Genomic DNA, 27988 nt, shown 5'->3' with positions numbered 1-27988 from the left:
GGGAACCGCTGCGTTCCCTTCGGGATGCGCCTTCCCCCGGACGAACGGCTGTGGTTGAACAACAAACGCACCAAAAGAACTGGGCGTTCGCAGCTACGGCTTTTTTTTTTAATCTATCTATTTTATTTGATGTTTTTTTGTAAAAGATGTCGCCAGGTCTCCAACACCGTTCTCCGCTTGAGAGGAGGCTATCCAGTCGAGGGAATAATAACGACGCCCGTCTGACAGCTGGAGCCGTTAAACGAATGGCTCCCCCACCCCGCCACCCGCCCCAGCCCCGCCGTCCGGGACGCCGCTTCGTCGGACAGCTTTGTGTATCTTCTCCGTAGTTACCACTCCGTAACACTAACTTGGTAACGTTGTTGTTATTGCTTCTGCAAGGTTTTGTCCCCCCCCCCCCCCCCCCCCTCTTTCTTTCTTTCCCGCATCCGGCTCGGTGCTTCTGTCACCATGTCTTTCACCATGGAGGACGGGCTGGAGTCGGGCTGGGTGGCCGTTCGACCCAACGCCTTCGAGGGGAAGGAAAAACACAAATTTGTTTTTATCGTCGCGTGGAACGAGGTGGAGGGTAAATTCGCCGTGACGTGCCACGACCGGACGGTGCAGCGGCGGAGCCTCGGAAGGGACCCCGTGGTGGAGGCTGCGGCCCGGGAGGATAAAACAAAATGGCCCAAAAGTAGTCCCGTTCAGGATACAGCGGCGAGGAGCCCGCGCAAGGGGGCGACGGGCAGAGGCGTCTGCTCCACGGCGAAATCTCCATCCACGGCGGCGAGGAAGACGCCAACGGCCTCTCCGGTCAGCCCCGACGGGGAACCTCTGGAGTCGCCCAGAGACCCCGTCTCCCCCACGGCGGACACCCTGGACCCGGAGGAGCTGGACGGTCTGGGCCGGGAGGACTGCAGCTGGGCCGGACTCTTCTCCTTCCTGGACCTGCGCACCGTGCACCTGCAGCTGTGCTCGGTCAACTCCGACCTGGAGCCCTGCCTCCCGCTCTTCCCGGAGGAACCGGCCGGGTTGTGGACGGTGCTGTTCGGCCCCGCGGAGTCGGTTTCCCAGCCCGAGATGGACGACCTGTGCTACAGGTTACAGGTGTACCTGGGCCACGCCCTCGATACGTGCGGCTGGAAGATTCTGTCCCAAATTCTGTTCACAGAAAGCGACGATCCAGATGAGTACTACGAGAGCCTGAGTGAGTTGAGGCAGTCCGGGTACGAGGAGGCGCTCAGCCGGACAAGAAGGCACCTGCAGCAGGTGAGAGCTGCAGCATCTTTCCATCAGCGTCCTCTGCCTGGCCACCTGAACCCCCCCCCCCCCCCCCCAGTGCTTCCTGCAGCCTGAATATAGTTCGATTTTAAAGTGATAAGGTGCTCCAAACAAGATACCAGGCGATCAATTTCCATCAGCTTTTTTGGAATTAGTAACCGTATCAAAGAAAAAGTATTCGGGCAGCCCCCTCACATCTGCCCTTACGCCTGATCTTTCCCAAGATCTACCACATCATTGTCAACAGCGAAGACCTCTTACCTTGAGAATATGCAGGCATGTCATTGATCTTGGGGGTGTATGAAACCATCCAAAGCAGAACCAGACTGTATAGTCATGAGTTAAGGAGGTGCTAAGTAAACGAGACAAATTGGCTTTTTCTTACACTGGTATATTTAGGAGGTCTGTCAGACAAAGTGAGGCGGGTTATTCAAACTATTATTTGAGTTATTCTCTGGCTGGTAACATTCTGTGATTATTTGGTGTGAACAATATATGTTTCTTGGAACATTGTCCCATCCAGCATCTACCACATGCTGCAGTTTACACAGCTGAGAAGTGCATAACCACCACAACACAGAACGTCAACACAATTGGGCAGGTTTCCAGAACTGTCATTCTCTTGATTGTATCTGACTATTTGCCAGAATGGCGTGCCAAGTCATAATGCTGGAGACCAGAAGTATTAAAGATACTGACTAGGCACTGTTTGACTGATTATCAAGGCCATGGCCATTTTCGGTTGTAAATTATTCAGAAACATTCTTCATTGTTTATACTCTATGCAGTTATTTTAATAACATCAGTGCCAATTGCTGTGTTTAAAATGTTAAAGCTTCAGCTTCCATATTATCAAGTGTTGGGTCAGTAATGGTCTCTTACTCTGTGTCTGTGTCTGTCTGTCTAGTTGCTGAGGACAGGTAGAATGAGTGGGATTTTAGGTGAAGAGGGTGAGCTATTATTGCTGATGCTGATTATTACTTAGTATTTCCCCACCCACAACCGCAGTCATGTTTTTCAAGGAATTATGAGACCTAGTCAAACAAATTTTCACAAGTGGTAATCGGTGAGGTTATTTTGTTAAACAATCCACATTTACTACTTTGTTTAACTGACACTTGATGAGGAACATTCAATGTATTTGCGTTATGCATCCGCCGCTATATATACTGTTAACAGTGTTTGCAGCAGGTCATTTTTCTGTCAAGAATGCAAAGATGCTCAAGACATTATGCTCTGGCATGCTCAACTAAATGGAAGCCCAAAAAAAATCCCTGATATAAACACACACACACACACACACACACACACACACACACACACACACACACACACACACACACACACACACACACACACACACCCTACAACCCACAATGGTAAGAGAGAATGAAAAGCAGAAACAGGAAACTGCCTAACTGGCCTTCCTGAACTCATACAGTCAAACAGCGCCGGTCTCACAGTCTTCACCGGGCGACACAAGCTCATCTGTTGTTTCAATAAAGGCCAATAACAGATTTCCTGTTTGACTGAAAAAAGCTTATTCCTCAGGAAATATGAAGTGCTTATCTCATATGTGCGTGTCTACTCTACAATATCAGAGCGGTGCAGTCAATTCAAACAAAGTCACAACGGCACTCATTCGACCAGAGGCTCTTTTGAGGCTGTCTCTTCTGCTCAAACATGTCCGCGTACATCGACATTCAGGCGTATTGATCATCCCCTCTCCATTTGAGGGTTAGTGGCTGTTTCAGTGTTTGCTGGTAGCCTCCAGGGTTTTTCTGTCCGTCCGACAAAAACGTGTGCAAGTATTGATTGTATTCTCAGCAGAAAGGACGTTGCCTGTTGCACCCACGGCTTATTCACGGAGAGAACACTCAGACGTCTGCCCCTTTTATTTACGCCCCAAGCAATCACCTGACCTCAATACCAGTCAGAAAGGGTGTTCCATTAACTGCTTAGTGGCACTGAAGAAAGCGTTTTGGTGGTTCCCTACTTTTGGTGTGTGTGTGTGTCAACATCTGATGACATAAAGGCTTGGGACAAAGGGAGTATATTTATGATAATGTATGAAGCAAGCTAATCAGGTAACACCCCTGTAGTCCTAGAACCATCTTGGCATTACAGGGGATCTCTGGTCATTTTTAAATCACATGTAAGATGAGGACAATGCCCAGAGTGATGTTATTTTGCTCTTCAGCTGCTGGAGAAACACAGGAGCATGGACAGCATGGTGGAGTTGCTGGCAGTGTACGAAGAGGAGGACCAAGCCTACGGAACCCTCCTGGAGGCTTCAACACAGCTCTACCAGTACCTGCTGCAGCCCTTCAGAGACATGAGGGAGCTAGCCATGCTACGCAGGCAGCAGATCAAGGTAACCACAAGAATGCAATGATGGATGCACACATACACGCACAGGAAATGTGCGGACGTCAAATGCGGGAAAAAAAACAACCACAGCTCGAAAGGACAGTGAGGACAAAAATCCAAATGGAGGTCAAAATCCTGGCCTGGTGAAATCCTTCTCTTGTGTCTGGTCTTGTATCTTTCAGCCTGTCATATTCTTTGTAGAAGATGGGAAATGAGTGGGATCTATTTCTGGGTTAGAGGCTTATTTAAATCTTGTCTGTTCTGGCTGCTTGGTTTTGTGGTTGGCTATTCAGCCTTGTATTTTTACCCCCCACATATTATGCCAACAACACATCCTCATCCACTCATAAAAGACAATAGGGAGATTCTCATGTCTCCAAAAATAGGGAAGCTCTGCCTTATTTATATGTATGTCAGTTCCTCTGGGATTTTGTAGATACCATGCTTTTGCTTGGGTTCCAGTAATCTATAAAATAAACTTTCAATTCAACATGCACTCACAAGGAATGCTGATTTAACCATTTCATGTGAAAAAGTCAAAACAATTGAGCAAAATTGCAAGCTCTTGCAAATATATGTTGCATTTGCATCAATTATTGCGATAATAAAATAATTGGAATAAAAAGCGGAATAACTGTCTGTTGTCCGTAGCCTGTAGGTCATTGTTTTAACAATGTGGCACTCAGCCCTCAAAAATATTGTGCATTATTTTGCATTTGAGAAAATAGAGGATGTTTAATAAATGAATGGACATGAGGCATCATTAGACAGAGGATGTCTAAAGTATAAATGAATGAATGAATGGCGGAGAGGTTTTGTGCAATATCCTTGCAGTGCTGACGACATTTTTATATTTAGCTTATTGACTCACACTGCACCCCTCAGTAATAATGAGTCCTCTGCATCACAGTGCTGTGCAATACGGTTACATAGGAGTGAGAATCCCTCTAGTGAACATGCTAACGACCTGATTTTTTTTTTATAGGTTTTCAAATTATGATTTCAGTTCATCTGCAAGTTGCGCAACATCATCTCAGTCTCATAGTTTTTTTTTTTGCCCTTGTCATGGTTTGAAATACTTCGGGGGAATTGGTGGTTGGGGCTTGAATGACACACCCGGAGACGGAACACAGCCCCATGCATCTCCAGTTCCCTGCAGTCTCACAGGCACATGAATAAGTCATGTTGTGTCTGGGCCGAAGGGTTTACTGCTGGGCCAGCCTGCCCCTGGCAAACACTGCGTCAACAAAGCAACTAATATAGATGAAAATATGGAGGGCAAAGTAATGTCAGCGAGCGCTCACAGCTGAAGTCTATAAGTAAATGCTCGCAGACCCAGTTCAGACCTGCCATTAAAATGCATCCCAGGTGATCCGATTGCGACCTGAAAGCTATAAATACAGGCGTGGGCGTGGCAAAGATCCATCGAGAATCTGGTCACCAAAAGCAGAGCTCATCTGTGAGCTCTGCTTTTTTGTGTGAGCTCATGTGTCACTGAACACATTTGTCATCTGCATAGGTGGAAATGCGTTGGCATTCATTTGAAAATAGACGTAGCTAAAGTGACTCCTCCCAACTCAATTTACAACGGTTAAAATGTCCATACAAAAAATCCTAACTCTTGTCACTTATGGAAATCATTTATTTCAGACTACTAGGACATTAGGATTTCATTTAGCAATTTTCTAGCCAATTCAAATTTTCTGGGTGGACCTTGCAGGGCTTGTTGAAAACCACCTCGGACCGAAGACAGTAAGGGAGATAGAGAATAAGCTTTCAGTCGTTGCTGACGCTCTCTGAAATGTCTTCACGTGGTGTGGTTTGAAAGAATCATGCAATGCCCACCGTACAAGGACACAGTACTATTCCGCTGGGTACATTTATATACGAGGAGTTTGTTCTGGTGAGGTTCTGCGCAGACTAATATATAAACTACATGCTATACTAATACAAACAAAAAAAGTTACACAGCCCCCCCCCGAACTCTTGCAAACTTGCGGCTGAAAACCTCAAATAACTTCTGAACTAATATAAAGACTCAGTTTATCAGTACGCCTGATAATTAACAAACTGGCCATGAAGGGAGTTATAGTTTCACCTTTCTCACGCAGCAGAAAACCACGTTGCTTAATTTACTACCACCGGTATCTCATGTTGCTCAGCGCACGCCCGTCGCTGCGCTGTCACCCGGGTTTTGAACCGTTGTTTCCATGACAACGCCAACACATGTGTGAGCACAGCGAACCTCTGTAGGGGTTCAGCCAAAATAATCTGCAAGGGTCAGAACGAAAACATGGGCAGGTCCCACCGAGATTTGAACTCGGATCGCTGGATTCAGAGTCCAGAGTGCTAACCATTACACCATGGAACCCCCTCGGGAGGTGCGAGAGCCGGGTGTGGTATTCACACCTGTCCGGTTCTACCCGCGCCGCTTGTTGCGGCGACAGCTCACATGCAGCCTTGTCTTCCTCCCTTTGCATTCGTTGTTTCTAGTCATAAAGTTTGACAATAGCAACAAACCTTTTAGTGCATTAAAGTTATAGTAGTTCATCATATAGAAAAAGGCAAGCAAATAATTATATATATATCATTGATATTTATCTTTAAAAGTGAAATCTCTGCACTGATCTATTTTTCAAAACCCTTTAATTTGGTGTGGCATTGGTCAGATACAATTCATAAAGATTACTTTGTTTAAGGGGTTTACAGCTCAAAAACGTTTTTTATTTGCTTTTTATAAAGTATTCTAAATACATATATTTTCATAGGCATATTTCATAAGTGGGACAAACAATACAATCTGTATCTCCTTAGTTTTAAACAAATTTTACAAAGAGAACAATTCTTGAATCTGTAGCAGTTTTGATTTTACGTATATGAACTTGAGTAAATGAATGCACCATTGTCTGACACGGTGACGCTTGACCCACATTAGCACAGCAAAGAGGATGGAGGCTGTTATTCTTTGACCATGTAAGGCCTCCAGCAGCTCCACTCACCGGCTATAAAGTAAGACAGTTGACTGGTGCACACTCTGTTCCCACAGTTCATCCACTGTGGCAGAGGAGAGATGTTTTCTCCATTCAACAATCGTTGTGTGCTTCGGGTGCACAGTGTATTATTTTAGCAGATATCAGCCATTCCAAAAGATGCGGAAAAAAACACTGTGAGAATGTATAATTGCCATACATAAGTTATAAACTCCACAAAAAAAAAAGTGTAATGACTGTTCTACAGGCCATTCAAACATTCATATCAAACATCTTCTGTGTGTGTCTTGATGCTGGATCACATTGGTCAAAACATCTAGGGTTGGCTTTTATTGGATGTCAAGGCAGGAGATGGGAACAGTGTTAGACAAAGACAATATACGACAAATATCTTTTGAATTTGCGGTAATGGGAGGGGGTTGAAACTATATTCACGTGGTGCTTTACCACTCTGCTTTACTTCTCTTAATTGGGATGGAATTATATATGTCATACTGGTATGACAAAGTAAGACATTGACATAAACCTTGATGATACAGGGGTGAGGAGGGGTGACATCCTCTGTCTATGATGTCTTTATCCAAAGGTGAGGGACGCTGATAACACAGTGAACCCCAACCCTCTGCTAAAGATTATACACTGCTTTGACTTACAACCATACTTACAAACCTACCATACAATATGACAATTCATTCTGCCACTCTTTGCCAAATGCCAGTATAAATGTATTTATATATGTATTTATAACACAGAAAATGTGAAAATAAATTTGTGCTATTGTGTAGAAATAAGTGATTAAGATGCCTCAAAATGTTCTACTCCTACAAAACAGCCACTGATCATTATGAAGTTACTGGTGGAGTAAGTAGGGCTGAAAAGCTAGAAGAACAAAAGCTAGAAACACTGTTTGTGTAGTCATGCTGACGCATGTGTGCGTGTGTGTTGATTGTGAGTCCCCTGTATAGGGGCTTAGCTCCCTCTACAGGCCTGCTGTACAATGTGGAGCTGTTTGATGGTGTAGCTTTGTACAGTTAGGAAAATTACTGTCATATCTCTAAATGAATCTTGACCTTGTTGTAAATGAACATGGCTGTATATTTTCAGATGATCGCCGAAGCAAATGCAACCCTCTTTGATGGCACTCACAAAAGGCGGTAATCTGCATCCATCTCCCTCTTTACAGATTTCAATAGAGAATGATTACTTGGGCCCGAGGCGCATTGAGGCTCTCCAAAAGGAAGGTTGTGATTGGCAGAAAAAGGCTCAGGAGGCGGTCCTCAACATCCAGGAGTTCACTGTCAAATACTTTGAAGTCACTGCCAGGGCTCAGAAAGGTATGGTGCTCACTCCTACCCTAATTCATTCTTTATTATAAAGGTATATTCTCAATACCAGTGCATTCCCGTGCAAAATGTTTTTCAAAATTAAAACGCACACTTTCTAAGACATTTTAATGGGACAGTTGAACAAATGTCAATGATTCAGCCCTTAGCATGACCGTTCAGAAGACTTTCTTATGCATGCCCGTGCAAAATGTAAGACTTTCTCAGACATTTTAATGGTGCAGTTCAACAAAATGTCAATAATTCAGTCCTGTGTGCCACAATGGAAGATGAAACCGCCAGGTTAAAGTAGTCGCGGAGCCCTGAAACCCTGCCCACCCTCTCTCCATGTTTGCTGTTTATTGAAAGTTTATTATTACAGGTGCCATGTGTCTAAATTGCACCAAAATCGACACTGCACGTCCTTGGGCAGGAATACACCTGGCAAGTGTGAAGTAGATCAGATGAACGGCTGTCGAGATAAACGAAGGACATGATAATCGAAGGACAGACAGACAGACAGACAGAGATTCCTCCCATTATACTGTAGTTACATATACTGTATGTATTTCAATGATTTTTCCTCTGCATACCGTTGTAATGAGTCTTGTTTTATTCTATTGTGGTTTTACAGATTCTATGTTAAAACTGTTTCATAAAAGCATATCATTTATACAGAAATGTATAAATGATAGTTAATCTAAAATAGTGACCACCCGATCATCTCTCATAGATTGCACACATTCAATCACATCCTCATTTAAACACACACACACACACGCACACAAACACACACACACACACACACACACACACACACACACACACACACACACACACACACACACACACACACACACACACAGTGCATTAGTGAGGTGGTATTGACCAGTGTATGGTTTTAAAGCAATGGCTGATGAGATTGGGTATTGACGGGACAGCGTCGACAGACAGCTCTGCCTTTGACAGCAACAGGAAGAAACAAGGACAACCTATTGATCAGAGCTATCATGATGCCTCCTGCAGGGTCAGCCCAAAACACATTCCTGCTTATCTCAGTGTTTCTCATCAACCGTTTAAGTGTTTTATCTTTGCATTTATCATGCCATGTAGCAGACACATCCTAAGTGACTTTGTACATTAGTTGGTATTAAAGGCATTGCCAGCAGTCATTGCCAGAAATGCTTGCAGAGACATTTTGCTGATGTTAATTACTGCTATTTAACTCTTTATTACAATAAAAATGTCCACCCCACAATGAATATATTAGCAAAGAACATGGCAATGCAACATTAGATGTATTTTGGACTAACTACAATGCACCACTGGTGTGAGTGTAGGGTTGAGGTGTTGAGAGTTTGATCTCCTCCACCCGAGTGGAGTGCATGAAATGCAGAGAAGAGGGAGACAAGCAACTGGAGGTGTACCATGTCAAACGTTGGACGACGTTGGACATGCATGTGAGGGACTCCAAACTCACACTGGAACAGGCGAGGTTGTAGTCTGTAGAGGAATACCCAACATCCAATGGGTGTATCTCTTAGCTCCCTAAAGAAATCCTGGGTTCTTTGAGACCATATGGAACAAAAAAATACCGCTATGAAGTGTGGATGAAAAGACTTCTAGCTTGTAATACTACTCCAACTCTTAAATACCAGACAGAGCTGATTTGATCATTTTGGTTTGGCTCGGTGACCCAGTGTAAGATGGGAATCAGCCACCCACTGGGCGCAATGTTTTTTCCTGTAGGCGTCTACGACCGCATGAAGGTGGACCAGCGTAAGTTTGGCAAGGCTGCCTGGACGGCTGCAGTGGGACGAATGGAGAGGCTGCGCTACTCGGTTGCCAAGGAAACCCTACAGCTCCAGAGAGCCAGGGAGATCTGTTTGGAGCAGAAAAAACACACACTCCGAGAGGAGGTGGTAACACACTCACGCACAGACTTGTGATTTCATTTATCTCATGAGTCCTTGTCTCAAACTGAGACAAGGACTCAGTTTGAGACAAAAGAGAGACAAAAGATAATTACTGTAGTATGGTTCAAATGAGTCCAAACCGGAAAAAAAACACATACCGGGACTCATTTGTGCATCTCTTAATTTCAAAATATATATAGCAGCCATCACATTGTGACGGTTCACCCATCACAATGTGCTGGCTCTGAAACCCGTCATTTGGCTTTAACTGGTGATTGTCTTGCCTGTCGGCCTGCCAGATGCAGAGGCTGAGCATCGGGGAGGATGCCATGGCACGCCTGGACCACATGGAGGTGCAGTACTACGGGCTCCAGCTCCGGCTGTACGACATCCAGGCCGAGATACTGCAGTGTGAGGAGCTTCTGCTCACCGCTCAGCTGGACAGCGTACGCAGACAGATGACAGGTGTGGAACCTCCCCACAAACCATTCAGCAGTTTGATGTGTTTGAAATGACAAAGAGGGTACGATTGGAGTTAATTCTACCAGTATCATGGCATGCCATGGGAACGAGGTGTTGCGTTGTAAACGTGGAGAGATGGCTGCTGGTCTTTTGTGCTAATGTCCTTGTAGCCAGACATTAAGCTTTAACCCTGGCAATGGCATGGTGTGTGTGCGTGTGCGTGTGTGTGCGTGCACTTCAATAGCCAAATCTCTTCAGAGATTTGGCTATTTAGGCTAATCTTCCAGTCCTGGCAATCAGTCATATTGCCTCGTTTTGCCTGCATTCTGGGAATCACCAGCTTTCAGAGATGACCTACTATATTACAAAATCCTACTACCGTGTGTACTACCGGATCTGTCAGATGCATAATTCAACTGTCCCTATGTGTGTGTATGTGGTGTGTCTTGTTTTTTTTTGTTATTTTCATACCCCTGTGTTTGTTTATCTGATAGTGTGATATCAGATAAACAAACAAATATACATACAATATATATTGTATATGTGTGTGTTGTGCGTATGTTTCCAGAGCGTCAGGATGAAGTGGTGTACTATGATACCTATGAGAGTCCTGATGCCATCGGCGAGGATGACGCCGCAGAGCGAGAGGAGCTAAGGAGGCTCCAGATCAGCGCACGACAGCTCGAGGCCAGGAGGGGCCGCATCAGCACCAAGCGCTCCTACCTGAAAAACAAGAGGGTGGGCACTTTACTCCGCTGTGAAAATGGCTCGTTACGCTGTTGATGAGATGGCTCTTGGCCTTTTAAGTGGCGTATTTCAATCAGATCTAAAATAATAGGTGAAAAATAATTACTAGAAGCAGGGAGTTGACTTGTCTCCTACCTTTTTAGGAGATATGCGTTAACAACCACAGTGAGAAGCAGCAGAAAGGCCAAGGCAGCCAGAAGGACTCCCCATCTCATCGGGCAACGCAGGTACACAGGGGTTTCTAGGTTTTTATGTTACAGTGTGCCTTCGTCTTTCCAGCCCTCTCTCAGTCCATCTACCAGATTCCCGCTTAAAGGTGTGCCACCATTTTCCCACTGTTTTATTGGTTGTGTTGTGTTGTCTGAAGGGTCCTGATCGGACCGCAAAGAATGGGAAAACTGTCTAACATGTAATTTTGCTAGACTACCACGTTGAGGAATCATTGAACGAGCAATTTATGATTCACTTATGAGGTGTTTCTTTTTATGGGAAACCAAAAATAGATATTCATAAACAATATTCATAACGATATTCATAAAACTATCCAACAAATTTGTCTTCAAGGTCAAGCTGCCTGCTACTAGCAAACAGGGAACAGCGGCCTTGAATTGTTGTATCAATGAAAATATTGTGCTCTTGGGCACATGATCAATAGCCTTTCAGCGGCAAAGGGCTGAGCTTTGCAGATGCCTAGTGGTTGGATCACATCTCCAAGATGGAATGCATCGATGGAATACATCGATGGAGACCTGCTAGGTTTCAGATGATGCAGCATGTGAGAAACCAGATTGGAACAAACAACAATAACGGGTTTGGCACAATATAGAATCAAATCAAATTGCTAAAGTTGGATGAAAATCCCTTTCACCAGCAGAAGGAAGATGAAGAGGAGGATGAAGAGAGGAGAAATAGCAGAGTTAGTCAGGAGAGACAGAGAACTCTCGACAGACTACGCACTTTCAAACAGGTATGTGCAACGCTAGTCAATGTGGTGTGGGGATGGTGTGGTTTGAGCAGCCACACCTGTCCTGGGTCTAGGTAATTGGGGATCCAGGATCAGTGTGGCTGCAAACCTGTTGTTCGTTGTTTGGTCTAACGAGCAACAGGTAAACCCCCATCCCCACACTAACTCAGGAGAGGAGCCCATGTCATGACACATGTCTATCTAACCCTGGGCTTATTCCAACTGGCCAACTCTCGTCAATAAACTGGTGTGTCTACAACCCCGTTGTCTGTCTCTGTGTGTGGCAGGTGGTAGGCGAAACTGCCACAGTCAAGTTTAATTATAATGCTTTTTCTCAAGAGTGCAGTTCAAACTGGTGTTTTTAGGTTCAGGCCCATATTGGCGTTTTATTAGATATACGATATAGACCTGTCAATGTCATTAAACCTCCGATATGAAAAATAATGAAAAGAAGCGATTGAGCTTCGCAAGCACACATTTGACATAAAAAATATCGACAGCATCCCCTCGCCTTAACCTGGACCCCAGTAAGATAAAACTCCAAAAAATGACAATTGCTCTCTCTTGTCTCTGAACCTGCCTAGCGCTACCCGGGTCAGGTCATCCTGAAGTCCACCCGTCTGCGCGTGGCCCACAGTCGAAGGAGAGAGCGAGGGAGTGAGAGTGTGGTCTGGGTGGCAGAGCCGCCACTTTGCCTCAGCACCAGCGTCCAGACTGACCCGAGCCCTGGCACCACGCTGACCACGCAGCCCGTCGCCGCCCCCGCCAGGGCCCCTCTGCCCCCGCTGCACACCCCCGTGCCCACCCCCAGCCCCGTGGACTCCTCCTGCTCGCCCTGCTCCCTGCCCTCACTGCTGGCGTCCCCCATCTCCTCCCCTCCCCCACCTCCCCCTCCTCCCCCGCCGCCCCCCAGGGAGGAGCTGTCGCTCTGCGAGAGCCTGGGCCAACAGGGCGGTGGGGCAGCGCAGGCTGAGGAGCACTCGCTGTCCCTGCTGGGGCCCTTCGTCCCTCGCTTCTTCGACAGCAGCCAGCTGGTCAGTGCGAGGAAGAAGCTGAGGAAGACTCCTGAGCTGGAGGCCCACAACAGCCGAGGTATTAGACTCTAGAGCAGGGCTTTTAAAAACATTTTCAACATGTTACCAGATCAGGATAACAACAGGCCTAGTCTATAGTGTTAGCAGTCCAAACTGCGACTTGTAACCATTTCTTCTCCACCCAGTGAGCTCTCCTATGGACGAGGTGCTGGCCTCGCTGAAGAGAGGCTGCTTCCACCTCAGGAAGGTGGAGCAGCGGCCAGCTCCCCCCACCCAGGGCGGCGACGACGATGCCAACAGCATCCTGGCCCAGATTCGCAAGGGGGTGAAGCTGAGGCGAGTCCCCAGCAGAGAGAGGAGGGAGGAGGGAGAGCTGCCAGCCTCCACCGACCCCCTGACCAGGAGCATCCACGAGGCACTGCGCCGCATCAAGGAGGCTTCGCCCGAGTCAGAGTCCGACGACGACGGGCTGGGCTGCCCCGACTGGGAGAGCTAGGAGTCAAATGGTATAAAAACAAACAAGTCAACAAAAACAACAAGAAAAACGTGCTCCCGTACAGCACTGCTGCGTCGTACTGTACCCAAACACACACTCCAACACAGACAGAAGGAGACACACACTCACAAGCTCGCACAGCGTGAGTCCTATGTACCCTGCCACTGTGCCAGGACCTGAGTCACGCTGTGTCTCATCACTAGCACCAAATGTTCCAATGATCATGTCTCCCTTTGCCACTACATCCACCACAATATAACTCCTTTTTGTGTTGTTTCAACTGTTTTACTGTATTTATAAACTTAATCGGAACCATCTTGCCATGATTATTTGTTTTTAAAATCTCCAACGTGCTGTATAAGCTCCGGGCCCTTTTTTGGTCCGGACACAGCACATGAACACGCTGCACTGATAGTTACTTTTAGATCTGAATGCGTGAAATGCCTGTCTTTTGTGAATGGTGAGTTTTTCCATCCGTTCTTCATCGTAGTTGAGTCGTGAGAGACTGTAATATTTCTATAGATGGGTACACTGAAAGGGGATCAGAAGAGCTCTCGAACTCAGGACACCTTTGCCCAGGTTTTCCCTGTCCTCGGGGAGCCGCGATGAAGGGAAAGACAAAGTGTAGCGGGTCGCAATAGGTTGATGTGGGCCCCCGGGCTTGCAGTCGGAGGGCCCTGGTAATACAACGAGGGGTCATGCAAAACAACCAACAGGGGAGGGAGCAGGTCCCACCGAGATTTGAACTCGGATCGCTGGATTCAGAGTCCAGAGTGCTAACCATTACACCATGGAACCCCCTCAGTGGGGTTTGAAACGCACATCTGATTCTCATGCTTATTTATAGCTGCCACACATGCCATACATGTCTGCTCTGTATGTAGGCGGCACCCTGACCCCTGTTTGTACAATACCACGCCAGACGAAAAATATTAATCCTTTAGTCTACGTGACACCCCCCCCCACATTCTCACTCTCTCTCTCCCTCTCTAAACCCAGTGTCCTTCCTTCCCCAACCCCTAACTCTCTCTCTCTCTCCGAGGCTGTGTGTTGGACCATCTGTTTGATAGCAGCATATGGCGGGGCTGGCGGGGGATATGGAATGTCACAATGGGCTTATCTTTTGGATTCCTGCGTGTCGAGTATCCCCGCTGAACGGGGAGCTGGTCAAGCGGAGGAGGAGAGGCTTAGCGGCCCAGAGAGGAGGCACCGCTGCGTTGGCCGCCGAGATGCTCTGCTCCACGGCTGAACTCCACCGACGGATGCACATTGCGCCGGAAAACTTCCAGTCCGTGTGCAATGCAGGCAGACTGGGTCGGTGATTCCGAAAAAAGCCGAGCGCGTGTGGGCACATTATTCCCGCAGTCACGGTTATTTGAATGACGGCTGATATGTGGGAGGCTAGATTTCCTCGCCCCGGTAGGAGGGGAGCGCAGTGTGGGCTGCGGAACCGGAGCTCCTGCTCGATGGCGTTCCCCCTGCCTCCTTAGTCGTGCTGCGCCGCCTCTCTCCTCCTTCTCCGTACCTCCACTCAGTTGGCAGAGGCGCAGAGCAAGAGTTTTAGTACTCATCGTGCCGAGGTGGTGCGTCTGCACGCACGCGCTGGCACACTCACATTCCCAAGTCAGAATGCGTGTATGGCCTCAACTTTCCCTCTTGCGCTTTCGTCACATAGTAACAATGAAGCACCTCAGATTATCTGTACAATCACAACTTCTGTTTTTGTTGGGTTTTTTTTTTAAGTAGCTGGTAAAGCAGGGAGGCTATGATGACGAATATAGTACCTAACGGGGTCCATGAGCACCCTCTGGACACTAAAGGACATTTACAAATTGGCTCCACATCGGCTTCTTGGACTGGCCTCAACTGACACGTCTCCCACCAGCGCCTCATCTCAGCTTCGTTCTTAGCATCCAAAATAAACTCAGCGATAGGACGTTTATGGGAAACCCAACTCACATGTTGGCCGTGACTCTACCGTCGTCAGCGGACATAAGCAACACTGTATGGTGTGTTTGAATTTAAAATCATAATTAGCTATAACCAGTTTGTTTGTTGATTGCTGTTTTTTTTTCCCCTCTGAACATTTCCTACGTGGACGTTTTAGAAATATAAAGAGGGACGAGATGACCCTCAACACGAATAAGCAGGTCAGTCCCAAGGAAAGTGCAATATCACGCATAGAGAAACAGCTAAAAGGGCGACGCACTGAACTTGATTCTCTAAAAACAGCTGTTGAAAATCAATATTGTTTTTACACAGTCATGTATATACATACTATTTTAACAATACCCGTTTGCCTCTATCCCAATCATTTGTCTTAAAACCTTTTTTTTTATTTTTTTATTTACACCCTTTCCCTGCAGTTTAATAAAACATTTTGATCCAAAAGCTGTGATTTGTCTTTTTCTTTCAATGAGAAATAAGAGCGGGAGTCAATAACTTGTGACAAGGAAAAGAAGAAAAAAAACCCGGCACAGACTAAATTCTGCTGTTACTGTATTTGAATATAAAACATAGCATTTCTCGTTTCACAGAGTGGATCAGATGAGCATTGAGATGAAATGAGCAGGGCTGCCGTTCTGGAGTCCATAGTGAGTTCAGTGCTGGAGCACCATCAGATGAGCGCCAATTTGGTAAATCCTCTCACCCGCAACCCAAGTCCCAACGATTAAACCTAAAACATCTTGAGCCTGAGGTACCTCTTCAATGTCATGAGTTGGTTTTTTTTTACCTTTTAAATAGTCAAAAATATTGCCGGTGTTCTCATACCTTTTAAATACAATAACAATACCTACGTTAAATACCATGTTACAAAACAGGAGAATGAAAAGATCCTTATCCACTACTGTACAAAGGCATTCATTAATAATAGTGTTAATATTAAGGTACTATATCTTTGTCGTGGTCTCGCTGCATTGAAGGTTGAACAAAGAAAGTAATTTCAGTTAACGCTGCCTAATAAAATGGCCTTATTCCAAGGTATTAACCTGTGTATTTAAACAATGAAAAAATGTACATAACCATGCTATCTAAGTACTATGTGGATTTATTTTTTTTATATATATAATGTAATGTACAAAGTATTACCAGAAACACAATTTAAAACACAAGGACCATAGTAAGGTACGAAAGCAAGTAAAAAAATGAATAACACCCGATATAAGGATGCGTGTTCCACTCTTAAAACTCAAATGACGAGTTTCAGAGATTTGATTATTTGCAATTACAAACTATTTGCCCGCCACTTTACTGGCTGCCTCAAATGTATTGCAATTTGAATATATCAGGCCAACTCAAACAAAACCAATAAAGTTTGTTGTTTTTCTTATAAAAGGTAACGCGTGACCTCATATTTAATAACCTGGAAACTGATCATTGAGTGAGATTAGAGAAAACAACGAAAAAAATACCCAAAATAGGAAGCCATCGAGGCTTCACCCCCCCCACATGCTCATTAGTCGTAATGGAAATTTCCCTTAAGTACTTAGAGTTTCATGGTGTATTCATGTGTATTTTCCAGTGATTAATACCCAGGTTAATATACTAAAATAAGTTATTGTAAAGAGGAGACGTCTCTGCTGAACTTTGCTCATATATCTCTTTCATTTTACCATACATGTTAAGTAGAAAGTTATCTTATACACTTCTATAATTATGTCCGTAATATACTTTGTGTAGAAAAGATGAGAAACCAAAGACAGTTACATATTCACCCCGTCCGAGTGAAAATCTGTCAAGTTTCACTGAGTTTGTAAAGATACCGCACACTTGACACCCAAAGCCCTTCATAATGCACTACACTGACCAAACAGGGCTGCCACACATGTTCCGTTTCCACACCTAGTACACACCTCTTGTTGGACGCTAAAATCAAATCTGTTGCATTTTGACCTATTTTAGTGAGTCCGCTGAGTAACGTACCTGAAAGTTAAATAGAGCTGTTTTCCAGAACCTGTCTGGTATTATTCACTATGTGTGTGTATGCGTGTGTGTGTGTGTGTGTGTGTGTGTGTGTGTGTGTATGCGTGTGTGTGCGTGTGTGCAGGTCTTGTCCAGAAGAGGGTTTACTCCTTCACCACACAAACACATACGCATTATATACAAACATGTGTTCACTTATGTGTACTTGAAAAGGCACACATTACGTCATTATGGGATGTGGCCTTATGCACTAAGTAAGTTCAGCCGCACGCCACGCTGTGTTTGGCAGGAAGACAGTTCGGTTCAGTTCTCTGGGACGGCGGAAGCGGCGTGGAAAAAAAACAAACCAAAAAAAAAACAAAAACGGGAGCTCCCGCCGGACAAAAGAGACCTCCACCACCTCACCGGGCTGGCGTCCCCGGAGCCGCCTCTGGAAGTTTTGATCTTTTTTTTTTCAAAAATCAAACGGTGAATTTTTTGTTACGCAGCCCCCCCCCCCGCACGCCCGGCCCGGCCCCCAGGAGTCGCGTCGCCCCGGGGGCCGACAGGGGCGGCGACGGCCGGGGTCGAGAGGTATTGGAATTCTCCGCGCTTGCGGCTCAAGCTCGAACACACAGGACCGACGTAACGTTTCCAACGGGGCCCGTCGAGCGTTCCACCGTACACGGAGTCACTTTGGGATGAAAGCATCTGCTTGAGCTTGACCTTATTTCTACGGGGTTTTGGCAGCTTTGTTGCAGTCCTCTGAGTCTGAACAGCATTTGTTCCCGTAGGACGTTCATCATCCTCCCCCAGGGGGAGCCGGGGCGGGGGGGCAGTTTAGAGACAGAAAGAACACGGTGAGAGTCTGCCGGCGGTGGCTCCGCTCTACCAGCGGGTGGCGCTGAGGCACAGTTCGCAAGTGTACCGGTGTGGGGGGGGGGGGATAAGGTGACGGAGGGGTCGGGGAGTGCTGATGAAATCACAATGTGACCCCGGTCAAACGTGGCGGACATCCGTCCGTCCGGAAAGATCAATGAAGGGTGAGATTACGCCCGCGGCGGCCAATCAGATCGCTGGATGAGGTAATCCCCGCGTAGCCTTGAACCGTGACAGCCAGAGCGCCCGGGGAGGAGGGTACGTCAGCATATAAATTAAAAACCACCTCTTTTTTTTTTTTTTTTCTTTTTTGATCGGCCCTAGGGGGGCAGTACTGTATCTCCGTGTAGGCAGCAAAGAGGTGGTAGTTTGGGAGGGTAGGATTATTTGGGCCTGTGTGTGTGTGTGTGTGTGTGTGTGGCAGGAGATCCGTCATACTGTGGCTCCATCAGTTCAGTGCACCAGGTTCCTGTGGGGGGGGGTCGGCTCCCGCCTCCTAACTGGCCTCCTCCAGGAGGCGGGCGAGCGTGTCCCTCAGCTCCGTCAGCTCGAAGATCTTGCCGTCCAGCAGCTCCAGCAGCGTCCGCAGGCTCTTCCGGAAGTTCTCCTGCTCCTCCTGGTTCTCCTCCAGACGCTGCTCGGCGCCGGCCAGCTGCTCCTCCAGCACGCGGCCGCGCAACTCCGTCTCCTGGTGGGAAAAAAAAAACACCATGTCGGGGCTTTTTTAAAATGGAGCCGACAGCGGGAACGTAATAATGTGACAAATTATGATAAATAAATAAACAGAATAAAGGTTATAGCCTTTTTTTCGGGAACACATACAGTATACTGCAGGACGCAGGTATTCCCCGAATAATTTGAATAATTTTCCAGTTTCACAGGCAATTTTTCTAAATGCAGACGAGTTTTGGCAGCGTTGAAGGACATTAAATACTGGACAATAAGAGGATGACAAGGTAGCTCAGCGCCAATCTGAGGGCGAGGGGCCGCCACCCGGCTGCACCACGCACCTCGAGCTTCTGGGTGAGGGTGTCCTTCTGCTCCATCAGGTCATTCATGTTTTCCAGCTCTTCTTTCAACCTTTCCATTTCCTGTCGGACAGAACGGCGAAATGAGCGGATTTTCTTTCTCTAACACACACACACACACACACACACACACACCTCTTCCTTGTCCCTTAGTGTGTTCTCCAGCTCCTCGATGGTTTGGTTGAGCTCGGCCTTGTGGGATTTGATCACCGGGCTCTGGTTGCTCTGGCACTCCAGCTCCGTCACCTGCACGAGTGGAACGGAGCAGATTTAACGCCCCGATTAAGATCGACGGCGGCAGCTTTTCCCTCCTTTTACTCTCGCGGAAACTTCCCGCCCGACGTCAACTCCGCTTCACTCCACCCCCCCGTCTTTCGCTCGTTTTAGGCGAGGCGAGTTCCGTCGGGCGCCCCCTTGGTCACGCTATCGAGTTTGAACACGGGGTTAAAATCTGAAACCGTCGGCCAGATTTTTTTTGGTTTCGTTAACACTTCATACGTAAAGTGACGCTTCTATGCAAATTCCGTCCTTTGCTCCGTGAAAGAATGACATCAGGACATTCAAGACGAGCATCAACTTGAGAGCACGATTTTGCAAACAAGTGGGTTTTTCGCCGTCTGTAAAAGTTTGGCAGGTGACCAGTGTGGATGGTTATCCCTTTTAAAAACTGGGGCGTTCGATCCCCTCTACGATAACACTGTCTCTGCCCTGGCTTTAATTTCTCTTGGATTTGATTTGAAAAAAAGAGTTGATGGACAAAGTTTCGTTCTCATGCCTCTGTCGCTCTACTACTCTCTCTCTCTCTCTCTCTCTCTCTCTCTCTCTCTCTCTCTCTCTCTCACCCTCTTGTGTAGTCTCTCGGCCTCCTCCTGGTAGGCGGCCAGCTGCTGTTTCCACTGCTTGACGTTGGCCGTGGACTCCAGCAGAGCGGCCGTTAACTTAGCGTTGTTCCCCTTGAGCGCCTCCAGCTCCGCCTCCCAGTGTTTGGTCATGGTGGGGCTGTCCGACAGAGCAACAAACATGCCAGGCTTGTTGAGTAAGAATTCCCCGAAATGCACCCATCCGTCCATCCACTCATCCATCCATCCTTCCTTCCAACCATCCTTCCATCCATCTATCTAACAACCAACAGTCCATACATCCATCCATCCACCCATCCATCCATCTATCCTTCCATCCACTAATCCATCCATCCATTCATCTAACAACCAACAGTCCATCATCCATCCATCCATCCATCCATCCATAAATGCACACAAAGGCACACCCACGCCAACACACATACAGTTGTCAGTTTACTGTATCAGTCATATGGCAAATTTTCCAGTCATTTATTTTTTCAGCCACTGCACACTCAGATCCATCCATCCGTCAGTTCATCCATCCATCCATTCATCCATCCCAATCCATCCATCCATCCACCTATCCATCCATCCATCCTAGCAGCTGCCAGGGCTGCAGTGGGCACTCAGAGCAGATGTTGCCACTCTGACAACTAGCTCTGAAAACCAGCTGTTTACCACATGAGTTGTAATCTGAGATTAATTCCCTCAATCTGTCTCAGACAAGCCTAATCTGGCCCAGCCACTCACAGCAATAAGAGATGGACGGACGACAGAGGAAGGGAGCGATTAAGTGTGATTTCTATGACAAACAGCGCTGGTGGAGAGACAACGACCGGGCCAATCCCATGAGGGACGCGAGAAACACGGGGGATTTACGGAAGCACAGGGTTAGAAGTTACAGTTAATCTTGAGGTTTCCAACTTTCCGGAAGGTACTGCGCTCAGAGGCACATCCGCCGTGCTTTCATCTCAGGTTTACATAATGCACACTCACCCCCATGGCCACAAACAATGGCGTCAGACTTCGATCTAAAGGGGGTGGGCGGGTGCATTACAGACCTAAACGATGTCGAGTGGCGTGTTCCACTGGAGCATCCCTCCCACACACTTTGCAGTAATTCCTCACAGCTATAGAAACACACACATGCCTGCGCGCGCGCGCACACACACACACACACACACACACACACGAATGCACACACACATAGGAACTAGACACACACGCACAGATGGAGGCTTATCTCACTCAAAGAGGGGTCTTTTCACGAACCCATAAGAATTGGGCTGTTTTCCGCCCACTCACTGATGAACACACACACACACACACACACACACACACATCCACAGAGGAGTACTCCACTGTGTTACAACACCCCCACAGTACGTAACAGAAAAAACCTGGATCTCAGTCACTCCGCACGCCTTCAGGTCTTACACAACAACAGCCGCCCCCTCACAGTATGTATGTATGTATGTGTGTGTGTGTTTGTGTGTGTGTGTCTGTGTGTGTCTGGTGTGTGACGCATCGTGGCGGCGGGGGGTGGGTGGGGTGGGGGGGGGGGGGGGGCGACACTTCATCCTACATATGCACACACACTTCACTTATTCACGCAACTGCCACTCACACACATGCACATGCACACACTGCTGTCACCAAGACACACTGCCCCGTCGGTGTATAAACCAAGCGCACCCGACACGGAGACCAGGAGAGCGAGGAGGCAGCCGAGATGCCAGGACGTGGAGAGAGAGAGAGGGAGAGAGAGGGAGAGAGAGAGAGAGAGAGGGAGAGAGAGGGAGAGAGAGAGAGAGGAGACGGGTATCAAAACATTAGAGGGAGGGACTGACTGTTTTTTGTGACTTTTGTTGGTATGAGTGAGCCAGGGGGCACCTGAGCCCAGACCTCGAGAAGAAGAAGAAGAAGAAGAAGAAGAAGAAGAAGAAGAAGAAGAGGAAGAAGAAGAAGAAGAAGAGGAAGAAGAAGAAGAAGAAGAGGAAGAAGAAGACAAATAAGTGGACATCTCCATGAAAGAATAAAGGCAGGGGACTGAGGACGGTAAGTTGCGGCTGTTATATCATTAGAGATTTTTACTTCACGTGCTTGTCTACCAACTTTAAAACCTTAGTAACTCACTGCTGATTTTGTCATGGATCACAATTGTGTGGTGTTTTTTAACCGCTTTGCTTTTATTTTACTGTTTGTATTATAAATGCCATTATTATATAGTCCATTTATAATTAAAAAAAATGTTGTATCTATTTATTTATTTATTTGTTTGTTTATTTATTTATTTGTTCCTGTTTTTTCATTAATAACTTTGTTTTTTCAAAAATATAATACAATTTTTTCATATTGTTATCAGGTAAAGTGAATTTAAATAATGTTGGTGTTTTTTTTCTATGTCTCAAAAGTAAAACAGTTTTCACCGAATTAAACTCTCAGAAGTGGAGGGGAACCAAACTTTTAATGGTTTAAAGCATCAGATAATTTTTTTTATCACACACTTGTGGACAAACAATCTTGTCAATGAAACGATATACTCTATAGAATGTGTCATTTTATGTAATCTGGAATAAAAAAAACTATTAACTATGCCTTCCATGTTTTTCCTTCCTTCCACGTCGTAAATTCCAAATCAATTTATTTTTCCTGTTTCAGTAAACGAGAGATTCTTTTTTTTTTTTCTTTTTTTTTTTTCCCCACAATGCACGCTTCTTTATTTTATTCATCCGACCACGTTCTGCTGACCAGGGGAAAGGCTGCCGGGCTCAGTCCTCCCTCCTCTCAGAACCCCGAGAGGAGAAGGTTGGCCACAGCAGTTGCCATGGCAGCGCAGCAGAACACCGTGGGGCTTGCGGCACCCTGACTTATGACATCGGCAACAGCTCCCACTCGCACGAGCCAACCACAGATCTACTTGAGGAACTCCCACATCCGTCCATATTTAAATCCGCCCTCCCTCCCAACCTTCTCCGTGTGCCCATCAGCTGTCACTCATCCCCCCTTCGCACCCACACCTCCGCAGATTTCACATTCTGACGTTTTTTTGTTTTTTTTTGTTACGTAGATGATAGTAATCACCACGCTCCAGATTTTTTCAAAAAACAACCCACTCAGACCTACAGAGATCCTTCGACACCAATTTCAACAAATCCTTTAAGCGAGTCCTGCAGATAAAGCAACTACTGTAATTCACCTGAGCTCTTGTGTGTGTGTGTGTGTGCGTGTGTGTGTGTGTGTCACTTTCTGCATCCAAGCACATAAGCATGTATTTATGTGTATAGGAGTCCTCACATAGAAGAATATCAAAATAAACACATTTGAAATATGATATATTTGAAATATACTTTTCTTAAAATTTTGTATTGTTCAATTTCAGAATTGATTTTAAACATAAGCCACGGGCTACGTTCATGAAATTGGGATAGCGGGGCTAAAACATGTCTAAGTAAACCCTTGTTTTTTTGTGTGTGTGTGTGTGTGTGTGTGTGTATGCACATGCGTGTGCACGTGTGTCCACATGCTCGCCAGTGAAAGCGACACAGGTCAACCTGTTCCTCCCACGCCTGCAGCACTAACGGGCACACCGTCAGGCGGTGGGTGTTCCTAAAGCCCCCAGATTTTCTGCTGCGATGGCAGATAGATTTAAAGCGTGTTGATAAAAAACATATTTTGTTTTCAAAGTGCCCGAAAGGAGACGCTACTTTTCATTTCACTACGGCAATGACTGGAGAGAAAAAAATAAAGAATGCTATGTAAAACATTTGATCTTTAATCAATAGGACTGAGGGAAAAACAAGTTGAAATGGTTTTAAAATCCACATCAGATCACAGACAATACAGTTGACAGTGGAAACATTATATTGTCTTTAAAAATACAAATATTGCACTCACTGTAATGTTTCACAAATTCTGTCTGTACTTTAAACTCCCACGTAGCCCTAGTCTAGTTTAAAATCGTGCACACGTGTTTGTGTGTGTGTGTGTGTGTGTGTGTATGTGTGTGTGTGAATATGTGTGTACGTATCAATGCGTGAGTGTGTGTGTGTGTGTGTGTGTGTGTGTGAGAGTATGTGTGTACGTATCGATGTGTGTGATTGTGTGTGTGTGTGTGTGTGTGTGTGTGTGTGTACTCCTGCAGTGAGACGGGCCTGCTCTCACCATCAAAACTCCGTCTAAAACAGCCTCTCTCTGAGCAGACCTATTTTGTATTTCTCATTTCTCTCACTCTCGATCTTGTTCTCTCCTTCCGTCTACGCCTCTCTCTCTCTCCCTCTCCCTCTCCCTCTCCCGCTCCCTCTCTCTCTCCCTCTCCCTCTCCCTCTCCCTCTCCCGCTCCCTCTCTCTCTCCCTCTCCCGCTCCCTCTCTCTCTCCCTCCGTCTCCTTCTTCTGCTACCTACAGTATGTTATGTAAGAGTTACATAAAGTCTGCATCAACACCTATTGGTGATGAACCTTCCCAGCCACGCCTCCTCAGGAAGACAACATAAAGAGCTGATATTTCATATTTACAAACCACATTGACCCCTGAATAACAATCCATCTGAATTACCTTTTTCCAAATCAGAAAGAAGAAGACAACATTTGCATTCTCATAATTCACCGCCCACTGGAGGGACGTAGGGACAGCAGGAATGCATTCAACAGGAATGACACATGCCGCAAAAAGAGTCACGAGACAATTTTGTCACATACCCCATAATACATCAAACAGAAAATTCATGACCAGGCAGGCATTAGTAACATAAGTAGGATTTGGTCTTAAAGAGCTAGACTAACGCTCCAAAGAATAATCATAAATAGAAGTGATCCTCACCGTCATGCAAACCTGTCCACATAGATCAACGAGTCCCACTGTGAGTGTGTGTGTGTGTGTGTATCATTCTGGTACATTCAGGACACATTCTCGTACATTTTTATTGTACTTGGCAATCCCGGTTATTTTGATCCTCATCACACGTCACTCACAATCGCGATGTGCTGCTTGTGCCGTGTGTGGTTAGCGGTTAGTAAGCGGGTGGTCGATCTTGTTAAGTTAGGGAAACCGATGGCCGCAGAGCCGCAAGCCGGGCTATTTCTGAGGTGAACGTGTCTTAAGGAACCCGAGCGGAGCGCTATAGAGAGGGACGCTGGCACAGAGGTCGGGACATGTAAACGACAACCCTATCAGAAAGAGCAGACCCGACAGGTCTTATACTGATCCCTGGGGAGAGGAGACACAAGAGAAATAAGGTGAAAGAAATGAGCGATGTACACTCCCACGCTGATGTGAAGTATTATGGACAAAAATAATCAACAGTGCACAGGCACCCAAGGGGATGGGGGGGAGAGAGAGAGAGAGAGCGAGAGAGAGAGAGCGAGAGAGACAGAGAGAGAGGACAGGAAAACAATGGACGGAGGGAAAGACGGCAAGATTCACCATGCGGTGAGAGCGGAGATGACAGATTTCCACAGAATTCCACAAATTTCAGATCTCAACAGCTGACTGCCCATCGGTGTATTGCGGTGATCCGGCGGCGTGTTTACCTGTGTGCGAAGGCCAGCGCGTTCTGCGCCGGCTCCGGGCGGCTCTCCGAGTTGGGAGTGGTTTCGCAGCTCTCGTCGGCTCCGTTGATGTTCTCCATCGTGGGCGGAGTCACGGGGGTCAAAGGCGATGAGAGCTCGCCGCCCGGAGACTCCTGCATATGAAAACAAACGTCCGTCAGCCGTCGCACCACAAGTAAATGAAGCGCTTGGCACCGCGAAAGGCGTGATTTTCAAGGGCATGTTTTTCAAGCGCCGTAGCCGAGGGAGAAAGTAAGAACGGGCGAGAGAGAAGATTGTGAACATGGTCCAACATTAGATGCATATGAACACGCCCCTCCCCCCAAAAAACAGCTGTAACAGGAGTGCTGTACCCTTGATTTCTCAACGGCGCAGCACACGCGGTTGTTTATTGTTTTGAAAAAAATATTTTAAAAAGGGAAGAGATGGATAAAATTGAAGTGATTTAATAAAAACTTTATGAAAGTTGCGGGGCAGCTGTGTGCATTAGACCTTAACTCTCATCAGATGAAGTTCTAGAGTGCAATCATCTCCTTCCATATGAGGAGAAAAAGTGAGTGAATTCATTAAAGAGAGAAAAAAAAGATAGTCAGCAAAAAGCGAATATGAGATAGCGAGAGAATGCAGAGACAGCAACAGAGCGAGTGACAGAGAGAGAGAGAGAGAGAGAGAGAGAGAGAGAGAGAGAGGGGGAGAGAGACAGAGAGAGAGAGAGATATTTTTTGGAAACTTTCTCTCACTGATAATCCCTCTGCCCTGGCACTAAAAGCGACTGTCCTCGTGAGCGATTCTTACATGCCTACAGGCCTTTAAATAGCTTACTATAGCACTGGGAAATTACAGAACGGCAGATTAACGCTTATCTTTATATCCCATACAACCACAGAATTATACGAGAGACAAATCATTTAGCAGCTGCAAGTACATAAAACAGAGCTATTAAGAATTAGGCCTTGGACACAATGCCGCGGCACAATGACAGAGGCCTGTGTCTCCCTAATGGATGGTAAGGAAGTCGGGGATAAGAGCCAGATTAAGGCTAGAGTTACACACTGCTCTCCTCTGTCGCTAATATACCATTTAATATCTGTTCACCATGCACTTCCCCCTTGCTTCTGGTCTTCTGGGACATGCATGTAACATGCAGCTACACCGGCCGCTAACCCATCCAATGTCTTAGCACTTTGGTGGAATATAGCCGCATATACATCGTAGGACTACATCATATATCTGAATATAAAGGACACTCTCAGGCTATATCTTCTATTATATACTGTATGACATATGACTATATGACTACATATGTCACTGTCGGACTAAAGTGTATATCCTACTATATACTGTAGGACACTGTAAGGTGTGATAGAAAATTCTATATCCTTATAATTATTATCCTATATTTCTTATATATTGTATTCCTTAGAAAATTCTCCTTTATTTCTTTTCTCCCCTGGAAGGCCCGTCGTCGTCTGCACATTCTGTGTGAGACACCACTCAGATAAGAGTTTTAGGCCAGAGCCCCCTGTACTATCTTGTGTTGTCTTTGTCCGTGGTCTTATCTGCAGCTGTGTGTCCCTGACATGTTTTTCCTTCAGCCTTTTCCTCTCCTTACTTAAGAAACGGCTCTCTGAATAGGTCTTCAGTCAATCCTGCTCCGCCTTTCAGAGTGTGCACTGCGTTGTGCTCGTTTTACTTCTGCGGGAAATAAAAATCCTTTTTAAAATCTCAGCGTGTCTCCTGATAGCGGGAAAAGGTTCACCTCACAGTACGTGGGACGCAAAATTCTCAGACAATTTGGGGACGAGGATGGAATCCCTGTCTTGGCTTTGTCTGACCTCTCCGAGGTTCTGGTTGAAGTTCGCAATGGCCATCCGAAACCGACCGTAAGACATCCGTGGACCGAACCAAACGAAAAGGAGATTTCATCGGCGAGACGGGGTTGATCGGAAGCGACAGCCGACCCGGCAGAGACAACGCAAGGTGCCGGATACATAAGGCGAGGGGCATACTGAGGCAATATCGAAAAGCACCAGGGTTAAACTGCGATAGCTTGAGTAATCGATCAGGTACAGATCGTGGGGAAAGCAAAGTATCGACCCCTCAGTCAAGAGAAACTTGACTTGGCAACGCTCTTGCGGCAAAGAAACGTGTGGAGGAACATGTTTAAGATAGTTTGCAGTAATAATCTGTCGGCACCAGGGGAAGCTTGGCACCGCAGTTTTTT

General features: G+C 46.3%; 2 protein-coding genes across 3 annotated transcripts in view; one reads left to right on the top strand and one right to left on the bottom strand.

The window, feature by feature from the left end:
* The first annotated feature begins 27 nt into the window (after positions 1-27).
* On the top strand, positions 28-15952 carry LOC307232502 (junction-mediating and -regulatory protein-like). 2 transcript variants are annotated; one of them, XM_080003535.1, is made up of 10 exons: positions 28-1251; positions 3464-3637; positions 7807-7957; positions 9695-9864; positions 10161-10326; positions 10892-11061; positions 11214-11297; positions 11945-12037; positions 12619-13126; positions 13254-15952. In XM_080003535.1, exons 1-10 carry the CDS (start codon positions 451-453, stop codon positions 13562-13564), a joined length of 2628 nt encoding a protein of 875 aa, XP_079859661.1. In that variant the 5' UTR covers positions 28-450; the 3' UTR covers positions 13565-15952. The 2 variants fall into 2 exon arrangements, with proteins under 2 accessions (XP_079859661.1, XP_079859660.1); XM_080003534.1 differs by having other exon boundaries at positions 11942-12037; positions 13254-15951.
* Positions 15953-16046: 94 nt separating this feature from the next.
* Positions 16047-27988, bottom strand: part of homer1b (homer scaffold protein 1b) — a 19219-nt gene continuing 7277 nt past the window's right edge. Inside the window, exons 4-8 of the mRNA XM_080003536.1 lie at positions 25747-25898; positions 20217-20373; positions 19510-19620; positions 19357-19437; positions 16047-19034 (exon numbers count right to left, since the gene is read on the bottom strand). Of these exons, the coding sequence (XP_079859662.1) occupies positions 18843-19034; positions 19357-19437; positions 19510-19620; positions 20217-20373; positions 25747-25898 (693 nt within the window). The 3' untranslated portion in view covers positions 16047-18842. The remainder of the gene's footprint in view (positions 19035-19356; positions 19438-19509; positions 19621-20216; positions 20374-25746; positions 25899-27988) is intronic.

This window comes from Zeus faber (genome assembly GCF_960531495.2).
Source record: "Zeus faber genome assembly, chromosome: 7".
Taxonomy (NCBI): Eukaryota; Metazoa; Chordata; class Actinopteri; order Zeiformes; family Zeidae; genus Zeus; species Zeus faber.
This window is presented reverse-complemented; position numbering and strand designations above follow the sequence as displayed.

Bases quoted from the DNA above. Each gene is read 5' to 3' on its own strand.
- LOC307232502 (XM_080003534.1), top strand. From the start codon at position 451: ATGTCTTTCACCATGGAGGACGGGCTGGAGTCGGGCTGGGTGGCCGTT. The intron at 10,327-10,891 runs GTGTGGAACCTC...GTATGTTTCCAG, and splicing joins CGTACGCAGACAGATGACAG to AGCGTCAGGATGAAGTGGTG. The intron at 12,038-12,618 runs GTATGTGCAACG...GAACCTGCCTAG, and splicing joins GACTACGCACTTTCAAACAG to CGCTACCCGGGTCAGGTCAT.